Raw genomic sequence first — 15,225 nt, forward strand, 5'->3', positions numbered from 1 at the left:
TAAGAAAAGGCTGAATCAGGGCACTCCTTAAGGCAAACTCAGATTGGCCACTAAAATGGGAGACTCTGTGTTGCCACCTAGGAGACAGGATAAGGTCTGTCTAGGTGCATAGCTGCAAGAGGAAGAGCCAATGAAGATACTCTGCATACTTGAAATTTTGGTGGGACCAATCAGTTACAATACTACACAGAATGGTAGCAAGAGAGGTAGAAATGGAGTAGAGGCAGATTGGCACAGAAAGTGGGGGTAAAACTGATGGGGAATTGCATAAAGTGGGGGTAGAAATTAATGGGGGATTGCATTATGGTATTTAAAAATAAAAAAGAAAAGAGGAGTCAAAAATATGTCAAGGCATGAAAGGTTAGGTGACTATGAATCATGAAATTATGACAGTTACAGTAAGTTAGAACAAGCTGTTGGCTAATAGAATAGGATACTGCACTTGATGTTTTCCATGTTAATCTTAAATTGTGGTAGTACATTTTAGTGTATATGTCCCTAAACAAATTAAGATATATGATGAAGACTTATTTAAAAAAAAAAAAAAAAAGGTCGAGAAATCAGGTTGGAGTTGTAGAATATTACCATACAAATGGAAAGGATAATGGCTGAAAATGCTCTTTAAAGAAATAGCCACACTTTTGTTTCTATTACATTTAAGGTTTAAACATTACATATCTCAATATCCATCTAGATAAAGTAGCCTCTGGTAGTTGATAAAATTAGCTCTGGTAGCAGCTTTCTAATCATTATATTCAGCATTCTCACTCTTCACCTCTAAACTTGTACAGAAGTCTCTTCCTGAACTTCTTCATTTTTATTTTGATGTTCAGCTTTCTGGAGAAGCCTGGGGCCCAGCAAACCGATGAGCAGACTGCCAATTGGGGCTGTGATGAGGATGGACAAAAATGCCACTGTCAACACATCCATTCCATATTCTTCCAATTGTTTCTCTCCATGTGATCTTGCTGTGTCCAAAGCCACAGATCCTATGGCAGCCTATACAAGTTTAAAGGTAACATTGTAAACATAAGACAAGCACACAGAAAAAAGGTGAATTATTTTCTCATTTGCAAAAACAAATGGCTTATTCTCTTGCTCAACTAAGAAAGTTCTTAGTCTTCCTTCAAAGCATACTGCAGTTAGTTTTGTCTGAAAACTCTCCCTGTCCTTGCTTGGGGAAAGAATAGTGATTCATATGTACCTATTTGCATAAGGTAGGGTTACAAAAAGTATCAGGCAAATATATTTCAAAACAAAAGGCAAACGCAGACTCACAATATTAATTAACTATAACATGATCTTATATACTAACTTCCTCCTGAGTAAAGCTGAATGTTACTGGTCATCTCATTCTTTTATCTTTAGAATTCTGAATTAAGAAAAAAAACAAGATGAAAAAATGCAGTGATACTGGAAGATGGTGAAGTTTTAAATAACAACAATAATAATAAAAGCCCATGTTGTATGTAAACGATGAATCATGGACTCTACCCCCAAAACCAAGAGCACACTGTATACACTGTATGTTAGCCAATTTGACAATAAATTATATAAAAAAAATTAAACAACAAACAAAAGAATATGTTTTGCTTTAGAGCCTAATTATTAAACATCATGAAACTTGAAAATGTTAGGCACCTTCAAAACTTGAAATTAATGTTATTCAGTATTTAGTTAATTTTTGCCTTGGGAGTTGGTAAAATGTCTTATTTAAGATTTGGCTTTTGAAAAGCCTTACACAATTTTTGTTTCCTTTTTTACAGGCAAAATGCAGTATTATCAGTGCACATGGCAAAATAACATATTAAACGATCTGGTTATTCCCTTATTCCACAGAACACAACAATGTTAGCCTGGAGGATAATCAAACAGAAGAGAAAATATCAGTGTGCATAAGACACATGGCAGAGACTACTAATTGCCCGCAAATATCTGAATGCCCCTTTATCCTTCTATAATGAAACTCTTGAGTTTCAGCTGGTCAATTACTGTACAAAGAGACTTTTTTCAGCGTTTTTTTTACAACTAGATGAAGCTATGTTTCTAAGTTCTGGCCACTGAGAGGCAAGCAGAAGTGATAAATGCTATTAGTAGACTGCTCTCTAGGTGGACTCACGGGTGGAAGGCACACACTGAGGGTAGTAGCCACGCTGCCAGCTCTGGAATGCCCAGATAATTTATTTGAAGGTTCGTGGTTATTGCAGTTTACCTTGTACCATAACTAATACAACATTTCAAGAATTCTTGAGAAGATGTGCACATACTACGATGTGTAGTTTTCAATTTTCTGTTGTGTGTGTGAGTATGCATGTGTGTTTTGGGGCTTGTACATATGCTGAGTTGTGATTTAAAATATATTTCTTATAGTATACATGAGCAAAAAAGTTTGAAAAACACTAATGTAGAAAAAACATATAAGACAGTTTTGTTTCTTGGGCAGTGGCAAGAGGAGAAAAAATTTTTTATACAATACTTACTTCACAGAACATACATTATTCAACAGGTTCTGGATAATGTTTCCTTATTTTATAATTGGCTTTGAAAGCAGGAAAGTGTCATTTTCCAAATGTTAATGTTTAGAAACAAATCTTTCATACCAAAGCTACTAGAGTGATTATTTGATATTTACCCACTAAAGTTACCAAAGGTAGCGAGGAAGCTGAAGGCACTCTGAGGGAGAAACTATTTCACTTACTGTACTATTAACCTCACAGTATTCTTATCCATTATGTCTCAGACGTCTTTGAAAGTCTGATGGAAATGAAAACTTCTCTGGAATAATGCCGAAGCTCACAGCCACACAAAATCTGGCATAGTTATAGAGCATACATATCCCCAAAAGCTTCCTAAATTAAGAACATCTGATTTTCATTTCATGAAACAGAAATGTGCATATTTAAACAACTGCAAAATAATCAGAGAAGAGACAGTTAAATCTTGTGTGCTATGTTTAGTTTGAAAATATGGAACATAATCAGAATTATATTACATTTGCAACAAATAATAATCTACACAGTTGTAATTTAATTAGTAATTAAATTCTATCAAATACGTGGTCAGTAATTTCAAGCACCTATATTCATGCCTTGCTCATGAGAGTGCACAGTTTTGGGGTCATGTGATTGATACATTTGACAGGAGGTTCGGCTAGTTTGAAAATTTTAATATCAACCAATAATCTAGGAAGGCAATAAAGCATTTTCCTAATTGTTTTTAATAAATCTTTCTCCTTTATATATAAAGACTGTGGTCAAGCATAACTGATCATTAGTCATACGGACACTGAAGTATTTCCAAATACTAAGATGGGCCATGCTATTTCTGTTTTACTCTCTTCTTGGAAGATATTGAAATGCAAAGCTGTCAAAAGATTGACAACTATCTTTCTGGGTGATTTAGAGAACTCTGACTGATAAAAATTCAAACACTTTCTTCCTGTGACTACTACTTTCTGCTTAGTGTAGGGATATATTGGATTTTTAGTTGATTTAAGTAAATCTGGTGATCCAGATAAATTTAAATGAGCCATCATATTTAGGAAATGAATATACTCAAAATAAAACTTTTAAACAGTAGATTAGTATAAACCCTTTTTGTAAATCAGTCTTCAATTACATTTTTTCACCAAATTTGAATTAGCCCTCTTATTCAAAAGTTCAAGATACCATATATAAATAGGAGTTAAGATGCTAAGCCATCCTATCCATTATTACCTGGACTGTGGCCTTCGGAAGCCATGCAAAAGAAATAAATATCTTTTCCTTTATGTTAAAACCAGCAAAACACACCATCAGAAATGTAGTCAAAACTCGTATCAATACTGCAGTGCCGAGGATGGCAATACAAAGGCCTGTAAGAAATACTTAATTTTTAGATGTAATGAAATACTGAGGGAGAAAATGAAACTCATGGTTATTGATTCAAAATACTATCAACTGTAATTATCTAAATATATTAAAAAATTAAAAAGACAAAAATGATTAGGCATAATTTATCAAAACATCAACATTAAGGATCAAACCACATGTTTGAAAGAAGTTATTTTTCCTAGATTAAACCAGAAATTAATTAAATATATTTGATATATGGATGAACTAGAGGGTATTATGCTAAACAAAATTAGTCAGTCAGAGAAAGACAAGTATCATATGACTTCATTCATATGAGGAATTTAAGATACAAAACAGATGAACATAAGGGAAGGGAAGCAAAAATAATATAAAAACCAGGAGGGGGACAAAACCTAAGAGACTCTTAAATACAGAGAACAAACCGAGGGTTGCTGGAGGGGTTGTGGGTGGAGGGATGGGCTAAATGGGTAAGGAGCATTAAGGAAAACACTTGCTGGGATGAGCATTGGGTGTTATACATAGGGGATGAATCATTGGTATCAACTCCTGAAATCATATAGTGCCCCTATTGCACTATATGCTAACTAACTTGGATGTAAATTAAAAAATAAATAAATTTTAAAAAAATTTAATAAAAGAAAGAAAAAGGTTGAGCACAAATTCTCCATAGCAAAAAAAAAAAAAAAAAAAAAAAAAAAAAGAGATATTTGATATATATTACAAAGGAGATTTGAATGTTATTTCTTTTAAGCTGTATAGCAAGAACCACACTTTCTTCCATGTGTTTATTCAACAAGAATTCATTAAATGATAACTATGCATGACAGGATTTGGACTACGTATTGTGTATACAAAAATGCATAATGTGCAGACTTTGCCTCTACGAAATTCAAAGTCAGAGGAGAAGAGAAGCATAAACAGCTAATTAATATGCTATAAGGTAAGGGCAATATAAACATACTGGTAAGAGGTCATAGAGGAGGAAAACATTAATGTCTTCATCAAAATGGTTGAGAACTATTTACAGAGTATAAACCAGAGGTGACACTGAAGATATTTATCAGCCAGTATGGAAGCAATTAGCCAATCAGGACAGAGCTGGCTGGGCACTAACCTATCAGAATAGACACTGGCAGTCTACATCTGTTTCACCATATTGGTGTGTACACTGACTGCCCATTAGCCCTGGTTAACGTGCACAGATACTTCATTCAGTCCTTTAGAATCCTTTGCTCAGAGATAAGTTCATCCTGATTTGCAAAACAAGAACTGTGACTAGGGCTGCTACAGGCTACTGAACCTGAGAAAGGTGCTAACCTGAGCTAAGGTGACTGCTAAGAGGGTGATTTTCTAAAAAGTAACATTTGTTGAGTGTTTACTGTGTGCTAGGTTCTGCATTCAGCTTTAAGTGCACTCATTACTTAATCCTTACAACCTGTGGGGAAATGTTTCTTATTTTACAGTTGAAAAAAAATGAAGTTTAGAAAGGATCAATGACTTTCTCAAGTTCAAAGGTTAGTAAAACACCAGATAGACATTGCTGGAGGATCTACTGTGAATCTGCAATATGGCTTCTTTACAAAAAAGTGTGGCTCTGTATAGAAGGACATTGCTCTTATCATCATTTGTTGCAAATCAGGTTGGTAGGGTTCAAAAGTACTTGTTGCCTGAAGTACAAGAAACCAAAGGGATGATTTGGTTCATTTCCAGGAGGAAACATTGAAGGTTTGGGGAAAAGATGATTTAGAAGTTTTGAACATATTGACTTGGAAGTTTTGTGAGATTTACAAGTGGTGATTTCCAATCAGCAATTAGATACACTGATTTAGAGATAAAAATTTTGGAATTATATAGTTTATAATCAAAGCTACTGAATATAGATGAGCCCAGAAAAATGATATAGAGTGAGAAGCACAGAAGGCTTTGGAAGAACTTAGATGAAGAGTAGAATTTAAGCCATATACAGTGTAAGTGAGGACTCAAAGGGCATTGAAAAATATGAAGTTTCAGAATTCAATGTAAAATGTATTTTAAAGAGGTCAATAGCATCAAATGCTGCTGAACGATCACGTAAAAAAAAAGACTGATAAGTATTCAGTATATTTAGCAATATAACCTTGGTGAGAGCAGGGTTGGTTGTACGATGGGTGAAAGCTGGGCAGAGATGTTTTGAAGAACAGAGTGAGAGTTGAAATGGAAAAAGGAGATACAGTTACCTCTTTGGAAAAGTTTGAAAAGAGGAATAAAGAAGAAGCATGGTAGATGGGGGGGGGGGGAGTGAAATGGAGAAAGGAAATTTTATGTATTTACATATTTATATATAAATATAAATTGTGGTAAAATACACATAACAAATTTGCCATCGTAACCATTTTTTTATTAAGATTTTTTTTAATGTTTATTTTTGAGAGAGTAAGAGAGTGCGAGAGGGGGAGGGGCAGAGAGAGGGAGACACAGAATCTGAAGCAGGCTCCAGGCTCTGAGCTGTCAGCACAGAGTTGGAAGTGGGGCTCGAACTCAAGACCTGAGCTGAAGTCGGATGCTTAACTGATGGAGCCACGCAAGAGCCCCCCGCATCGTAACCATTTTTAAGTGTACAAGGTAAGTAGCATTAAGTTAAACATTCACATTTTTGTGCAACAAATCTTCAGAATTTTTTCATCTTGCAAATTGACCTATTTAACACTTCATTTCTCCCTCCCCCAAGTCCTTGGCACCAGTCTACTTTCTGTTTCTGTAGTCTGACTGCTGTGGATGCCTCATATAGGTGGAATCATACAGTATTTGTCCTCTGGGTTCATCCATGTTGTAGTATGTATTGGAATGGAAAGACACTGAGATAGGAGAGATTAGAGTTCGTTTAAATTCTGAAGAGGAAAGAACTGTGACATGGATATTTGAAGGTATATGAGAAAAGGGGAAGAATCGATGTGTGAGATCCAGAAGAAAGTAGCAGGGACATGAGATTCCTAGTAAAGATGAAAGAATATGGAATGAGCAGAAAGAAGAAATAGTGTGTACATGGGTACAAATAAATTTTTAAGTGTGGTGTTACGAAAAAAAAGTTTTAATATGATGGCTTTCAAATATATGAATAAATAAATGAATGAATGCTCGAATGGACATTTCTGTTCCATGGATGTATATTATAGAACTGAGTAGTTATCTTTGCAATTCTGGCCCTTGATAAGAACAAGTCTAATTGAACATTTTTATCCTTAGAAAAAACTTTTAAGACCTGCATTTTCTAGATAGTAGTTAGCAGTGTTACTTTACAAAGAATAATATTAAAGGTATAAAATTTATGCCTTAGATTGACAAATATTACTTTGTAGCCAACTCCTGTAAGAGACTTAGATCATTATTAGCTTTTTATATAATTGTGACAATAAATATACCTAATAAAGGTATTCCACTGAATATAGAAGTTGATTCTAACAAAAGTACTACTTTGAAATTCTTACCTACAGTTTCTGGTCTGAGAGATGCAATAGATACTTCTGCTCCAATCAGTCCAAACAGAAGGGGCTGAAAGATGTACCAGGCAACTGCAATAATTTTTTCAACATCTGCCTAAAAGAAATACACCCACACACCCACACACAGATTTTTATTACATGAAGTTACAAGTTCTAAGAATTTTACTAATTTGAAATTTGAGTCAATTTGACCTGAGATAGGCTTTATTTCTGTGACATCTTTTTTTTCTTTTAATGTTTATTTATTTTTGAGAGAGACAGTGCAAGCAGGGGAGGGGTAGAGAGAGAGAGGGAGACACAGAATCCCAAGTAGGCTCAAGGCTCCAAGGTGTCAGCACAGATCCCGATGCGGGGCTCGAACCCACAAACTGTGCAATTGTGACCTGAGCCAAAGTCGGATGCTCACCGCCTGAGCCACCCAGGTGTCCCTATTTCTGTGATACCTATAAATAAGAGGTTAGCTAAAATAGATCAAAAAACTGCATAAAGATATTTCTAACACAGTTATTATATGAGGTGCTTTAGAGTTGGTTTGCAAGTGGATGTTAATTATAAAAAGTCTAATAAAATAATCTTAGGGGGGTTTCTACTTCTAAATATATGATACGTGTGTATGTACATATGTAATACCTAGTATTTTATAGTTAAAATTTTATGTTAATCTTCATTTGACAATATGATTTTGAGATCTTATAATAGTAGCACATATATCTAGATACACATCTCATTATTGTTATATAGTAATCTATAGTATGGTAGTACCATAGTTTATTCAATCATTTCTTTATTGATGGCCCTTTGTTTCCCATTTTATTTTATCTTTATAGAAAACATCATTTAAGGTTGTCTCAAATCATGCACAGAAATATAACTCAGGTCTAGTAAAATGCTGTGCCACTTGTTAATTTTTTACCCCTTGGTTCTAAATCCACATTTCATTGTTGCTCTGCAGAAAATTAAGCTAAGCCTTTAAATATTTCTCTTTTGCCAGCTGGCATCATATTAAATTTTGTCAGTAGAGAGTGCTGAAGAGATATTGCAAGGAAGATACTCTCCTTCCTGATTTCTGGGGCTCCTCCCAGCAGGATCCTATAGCACACTTGGGTTTCTTCAGCACCCAGGTATCTTCTCCAGTGCTGGGCTTCTATAGTGCATGGCAGCCAGCAGCACCCAGTGGCCAGCAGCCGCTCCTAGCTTACTGCAAGGGAGTTTCATAGCCTATTCCCTTGGGCAAAATACCTCCCCATGCATGCTAGAAGGTGAATTTGGAGTATAGATTTCCAGCAAATTGTCCAAGCGGGGCACCATGGCTGCCTTCTCCACCATCCAGGGAATAAAGGCTTTCTAACATGATCTGGATTCTGAGCCCTGGGGGTGGGAGAAGGTGGGGTGGAGTGGGGAGGTCTTAGGGGATGCTTAATCTGAGCACTAGGAGTTTATAGCTTATTCCTATATTCTTCAGGGGTACTTTACATCTTACAAGCCAATCTCTTGTTATCTGATCCCCTGGTATGGTTAATAATTAACTTTCCCTATTCCAGTTATCATGTGATTTCCCTTGCCTGATAAGATCCTAACTGATAAAAGTACTAACTTTATAACACATAGTGCCAAAATCCTAAAAGAAGATGGGCACAACTGACTATAGCAAGGCTAGAATGTTTTGTGGCAACAGAAACCATACACAAACAAAGAACAAAAAGATGACAAACCAGGAGAAAATATTTGTACTGTGCATAACAGAATAAGGAGCAAAATCTAAGCAATAAGAAAAAGAAATAGAAAGTAAAAGAAAAAAAAATGGGCAATGTATATATACAAGTAATTCATAGCTGAAGAAACACAAATGGCCAAAAACATAAGATGTTAAAATTCAGTAATCAGTGAGACACAAATTAAAATGATATGTCACATTTGAGGAGGCATTACATTACAAAAACTACTAAAAAGTTTTAATAATGTCAAGTATCTGTGATTATAAGGAAACTCTCACTAATTGGTAGGAGAACAAATTGATAGTGCTTTTTTTTAGAGGGCATTTTAGCAGTACCCATCATAGTATCTAAAATTTGTATTGAACAGATTTTTCCAGTCAACTAATAAGAATCTATTTTTAGACAACACTTTTACACTTATAACTACACACGTTTGAGGATCTGGTTTTCTATATCTATATTCAGCAGTTTAACAAAGGAAGATTACATCGTGTCTCTGTTTTCTTTATTTTTAAACAAGTTCTGGTATGTTTATTAGGGTGAAGATTCTGTTTCCTCTTGGCTTACAAAAGAGCTCATGTGTGAGGGGGCTGGTTGATATACTTATACAGTTCTATTCCTACATCATGCAAAGAGTTATGTTTTCATATCATAAGGAATCAGATAATAGCTTAGGGTCAAATACTGCCACCTGCTAAATGCAAGCCACTTGTCCCTCAGTGCCTTATTTTCTTCTCATCTGTAAAATGGGAAGTTTATATAACATCCAAGATCTTTTATCATTTAATGACAATTAAATTGTCCTACCAAAACTGGAGTCCAGTTGCCCACCTTTCTACGTATCTTTAAATTTTACTTTTTAATTTAGTTTTTAGAGTATATCATAGGTATAGCTCAGACTTTAGTTGCTATCCACATTAGTGCAGAACAAAAATCAACTCTATTAATCTTAGGTTACTTAGCCTTTTGTTACCATGACTAATTATTTAAGGGAAGGCCTCAAAAACATTTAATGTACTCAGAATTCCAATGAAAGCAGATGGCCTAAAAAGTTTTCTCCATCCAATTATTTTCATTTCTAAACTGTAGACAAAGGCCACCATTTGTTTTTTTGATTGTAATGCTTTAGACTAGTTGAACATCAGACATAGGTTTATATATTGTAAGACTTAAAAATGGGAGAAGAGTCAAAATGTACCCTCTTAATGCTTTTTCATAACTTCAAAATGAATGTGCTTATAAAGAAAATGGAGTCATCGAATAGGCTAAGTGTAAAAGAGAGCAGAGGAATGAAAACTACGTTGTCCACACTAAATGTTTAAGGCTACTTTATACATCTGTTTGTAGCAGTAGCAAGAATTTTCAAAAACATAAATCACTTTCAAGGATGGAAAAAGGAAGAAAATGAGCAGAAATGGAAGTTTTACCATGACTTAAATACCTACGTAAGCTGATACCTCCCTTCTCAGAAAGAGTATTTCAAGATTCAGAAGATTCAAAGTATGTCAGAAAAACCACCCCACAGCTACAAAGGTCTTCAGAAGAAGCACTGGATTTGAAAATAGATGAAAAAAAAATGACAGAGGTTGTAAAAAGGTGAGCGTATTTGAATACAATAAATGGCAAGATTAATGATATATGGAAAAACCAAGTAAAAGAAGTATGAAATAATGTCAGAAAACTATAGCATAAACAAAGTTTTATAGCATATTTTAGCTTTTCAAATTATAACTCAAAACCAGCCTTGATATAGCACTGTTGAGTTTACAATTGTTTTATATCTGTTTTCCTACATAGTAGTCACTATTCTTTTGATATTATTATTATTTTCTTCCTATTACAGTTTGAGAAAACAGAGTAATAGAGAAGGCATGTAAGTTTGGGGGGATTATACAGCTACAGAGCAGTAGAATTGGGATTGGAATCCCAATTACTTTATCTTAAATTTTAAGCTCTTTTTATTATATTGTATTGCTCTACAAAGTAGTTACAAAATAATAAGGATTATATTATTATTTACTGAGTGTATTCTATGGCTAAGGATTTAGCTTTGTATAGAGTATAATGGTTAAAAAAAAGTGTGTGTGTGTGTGTGTATGTGTGTATGTAAGGTAAAGAGATCCATATATGAGAGTTACCAGAGGTACATATGAAAAAAGTGTTCCTAGTTCTTCCACTGGGTTGTAGGATTACACGGACCTATGTTCAGCTGGGTTGAAGGCAATTCAGGCAAAATTATGACAAATGCAGACTAACAGATGCTGTGTTTTGGTTTATAATGATCTTTTCTCTATAATCCCCAGTTTTTGAGAAGAGTGGTATAACTGGAACTGGTCAAAATTTCCCTTGCCTTGCTGTGTCTTTCTGTGCCCGTAGCTAATGCACACTTGCAACAGGCACTAATCTCCCCTTTGATTTCCCTGTTGCTAAAACTACTCTTATATGTTCCATTCCAAATGATATGGCTCCTTTCATTGTTTATTTTTTATCCTATCACTTAGGGATTTAGACACTTAATTTTGAAGTGCAAAGCGTAGAAATATAATGTTTCTAAGGTACTTGGTATGTGTTATTCAAATAGATGTCAAAAATATAAAAATGTGCCCTGAACAACAATGCTACAGTTGTATCACAGAGTAGTAACTCTGGTGTCAGGTAAACCTGAGCTTAAATCACAGTGCCATTTTCTAATTTTGTGATTTTGGACATGTTATTTATATCTTTCTGATTTATAGTCTCTATAAAATAGAAATGGTAATACTTTTTAAAGTTTATTTTGTGTGTGTGAAAATAAATGAGAACATCCACTTAGTGCCCAGCATACAGCCATACAGACTGGCCAAAAAAATTTACTAAAAAACGGGCAGAAGACATGAATAGACATTTCTCCAAAGAAGACATACAGATGGCCAACAGACACATGAAAGAATGTTCAGCATCACTCATCATCAGGGAAAAGCAAATCAAAACTACAATGAGATATCACTTCACACGTGTCAGAATGGCTAAAATCAATAATACAAGAAGTAACAGGGGTCGATGAAGATGTGGAGAAAGAGAAATCCTCTTACACTGCTGGTGGGAATGCAAATTGGTATAGCCATTGTGGAAAACAGTTTGGAGGTTCCTTGAAAAGTTGGAAGTAGAACTACCTTATGATCCAGCAACTGGACTAGTAAATATTTACCCAAAGAATACAAAACACTAATTCGATGTTTATAGCAGCATTATATAAAATAGCCAAATTATGGAAACGGCTCCAGTGTCTGTTGATAGATGGCTGAATAAAGAAAATGTAGTATATATACAATGGAATATTACTCAGCCATAAAAAGAATGAAATCTTGCCATTTATAATGACAAGGATGGAGCTAGAGTATTATGCTAAGCAAAATAAGTCAGGCAGAGAAAGACAAATACCATATGATTTCACTCATATATGAAACTGAAGAAACAAAACAAAAGAAAACAAGGGGAAAAAAAGAGAGACAGAGACAAACCGAGAAGCAGACTCTTAACTATAGAGAACAAACTGATGGTTACCAGAGGGAGGTGGGTGGTGAGATGGGTAAAAGAAGTGATGGGATTAAGGAGTGCACTTGTGATGAGCACAGGGTGTTATATGGAAGTGTTGAATCACTGTATCATACCCTTGAAACTAATATTATACTGTATGTTAACTAACTTGAATTTAAATGAAAACTTAAAAACATGAAATAATCTAATTATCAAATTAAGATTATAAAAAGAAACATTAAAAAAGAAAAAAACTATTAGTTCCCTTTCCTCTTTTTACCTGTTACAGTATGAAATAATGAGTTGGCTGTCATTTTCGAAGATTTTTAAGGGGGTGACAACATAAAAACAGTTATCCATAAAGTTCAGTTTGAAAAAGCTTATTATGAGCATTTTTGAGAGTTTTCTTGTTGAATAAATGAAAGGAAATAAACTAAAATATTTAAATAGTTTACAGAGCTGTTGGCTTTAGATGGAGGAACTGCAAATGATTTCTTTCCTTTTCTTTCAGATTTCCCCCTCCAAAGTTAAAAAGTGAGCATATAGTACCTTCATACTAAAAAATAAAGTTAATTTTATTTTAAAAATTACTGTCTTTGGTAATTTACGTTTTTAATGCTGGAAAAAAGATTACTATTAAGAAGTGAATGGACAATTTGTAAAATGCCAATGCAGGCAAACTTCCCAAGTGTTGGACAAAGAAAGGGTCACAACGTGAATGTAGCAGCATCTTTCACTAAAGTGAAACTGTGACCTCGGTCCTGGGGCAGAGAATAGATCAGAGCGCTTCAAAGAGTAGGGCACATTTGTCAGCAGCCCTGGGGAGGACCCAAGACAGAGAGCAGTGAATCCACAGAGAGAAGCAAAGGAGGCAGTATAGCCCTCAAGTCCAGAGCTGAGATTAGATAGAAGACCGACCAGTGATAGGTGATAACTCTGCTTCAGCCCACAAGCAGAGTGAAGCCATGGAAAAACAAATGTTTTGATAAGAGCAAATGCTTATGGGAGACAAGGGATGATAAGAGTACCTGATTTATGCTAGGAAGTTTGTTTACTCTGTAGCTCTGCTCTGGTCAAATGTTAGGTTACTTGAAATCAGAAAGCAGAATTGAGTAATACAGGTGTTGCTAGGAAAGAAAAAAGTAGACCTGAAATAAGCCTGGAGCCAAGAGTCTTGCAAGGCAGCAAACCAAGGGGTGCATCTAGTGCATGGAGCAGAGTTTCAAAGGGACTCTCTACTTTCCTTCGAAGCCCAATCCATCTCCATGTACTTTCTGGTGGCTTCAATACTGTTCTCTACGCAATGCTCCAGGCTGTCCCTACCATTTCTGTCTCCTCTGCAGCAAGAGAATTCAGTTATACTTGTCTTAACTTTGTAATCATAGATTACACAGCGAGAGCCTCCTATCTGAGTGTTCTTTACTCACAGGGAAATTCTGTCTCTATTCTACCTCTGCAGAGATTCACTCAATTGAATTTGATTATATACCTAACCTCAAGCTTTTTAACCCTCACATATTTTTCCATGTGGCATTATTTTAAGCTTAATTATTTTGAACAGTTGTTTCCAGGTTGTCCAAAATGATATAGCTGCATTTAGGTGGGTCACCTACATCTAATTTCTCCATTAAACAGAATAGCATATGCTGCTGTCAAGTTCAAATCTATAAGGATGTAACTTGAAATTAAAATTAGTAAATAACAACCAGCTAATTTCCATAGTACATATCAAAAAAATCAATAATATTAATGATCATGAAAATCAATAAGAAAAACCAAAACAACCTTTTAAAAAAATGGGCACAGGCTTTTGAGCAAACCGGTTAGTAAGCACAGGAAAAGATGATTAGCTTCACTCATAAAGAAATGTAAGTCAGGGGGCGCCTGGGTGGCGCAGTCGGTTAAGCATCCGACTTTAGCCAGGTCACGATCTCGCGGTCCGTGAGTTCGAGCCCCGCGTCAGGCTCTGGGCTGATGGCTCGGAGCCTGGAGCCTGTTTCCGATTCTGTGTCTCCCTCTCTCTCTGCCCCTCCCCCGTTCATGCTCTGTCTCTCTGTGTCCCAAAAATTAAAAAAAAAAAAAAAAAAAAAAAAGTTGAAAAAAAAAAAAAAAGAAATGTAAGTCAGATCAATAATGAGATACATTTTTAACATATCAGATTAGCAAAATATCTGAAGATTGAAAATACTCAGATCAGAAAGACAGATCTTCACATACTGTTGGTGAAAATATAAACTGGCGCAGTCTTTTAAAAGGGAAAATTGATATTATCAAAATATCAATGTATATACTCCTTCATAGAGAAATCCTGTTTCTGGAAATTTATCCTATAGATAAACTCAAACGTATGTCGTATTTTGTTGATTTTTTTTCACATTTTAAAATTTCTGAAATTAGGATGTCATGTCATAGTTTAATAGGCAGTATTCTTTTTTCTTTCTTGGTAGCATGTAAAATGGTGCTTCTTAGATTTGATAGCATCTTAGAGTTAATGAAATATGGCATAGGTAGGATATTTTACCGAAATACTTTTTGTCTTAGTAGAAAACCAGAAACAATTTAAAATCTGTTATCAGGAGACTGGTTAAATATAGGACAGCTATACCATGCAATACTCTGTAGCCGTAGCCCTTACAAAGAATAGGGAGGCAGCATGGAAAT

The 15,225-nt window shown here is 35.0% G+C and overlaps 1 protein-coding gene across 3 annotated transcripts in view; it reads right to left on the reverse strand.

The window, feature by feature from the left end:
- Window positions 1–639: 639 nt before the first annotated feature.
- The window catches only part of SLC9B2 (solute carrier family 9 member B2), a 51,720-nt gene continuing 37,134 nt past the window's right edge, over window positions 640–15,225 (reverse strand). For 2 of the 3 annotated variants that reach the window (XM_078445842.2, XM_078445841.2), the window contains 3 exons: window positions 7,319–7,427; window positions 3,717–3,853; window positions 640–999 (listed from right to left, as the gene is read on the reverse strand). In XM_078445842.2, the coding sequence (XP_078301968.1) occupies window positions 778–999; window positions 3,717–3,853; window positions 7,319–7,427 (468 nt within the window). In that variant the 3' untranslated portion in view covers window positions 640–777. The remainder of the gene's footprint in view (window positions 1,000–3,716; window positions 3,854–7,318; window positions 7,428–15,225) is intronic. The other variant, XM_078445843.2, reaches the window with a different exon arrangement.

This window comes from Panthera onca, chromosome B1 (genome assembly GCF_046562875.1).
Source record: "Panthera onca isolate mPanOnc1 chromosome B1, mPanOnc1 haplotype 2, whole genome shotgun sequence".
Taxonomy (NCBI): domain Eukaryota; kingdom Metazoa; phylum Chordata; class Mammalia; order Carnivora; family Felidae; genus Panthera; species Panthera onca.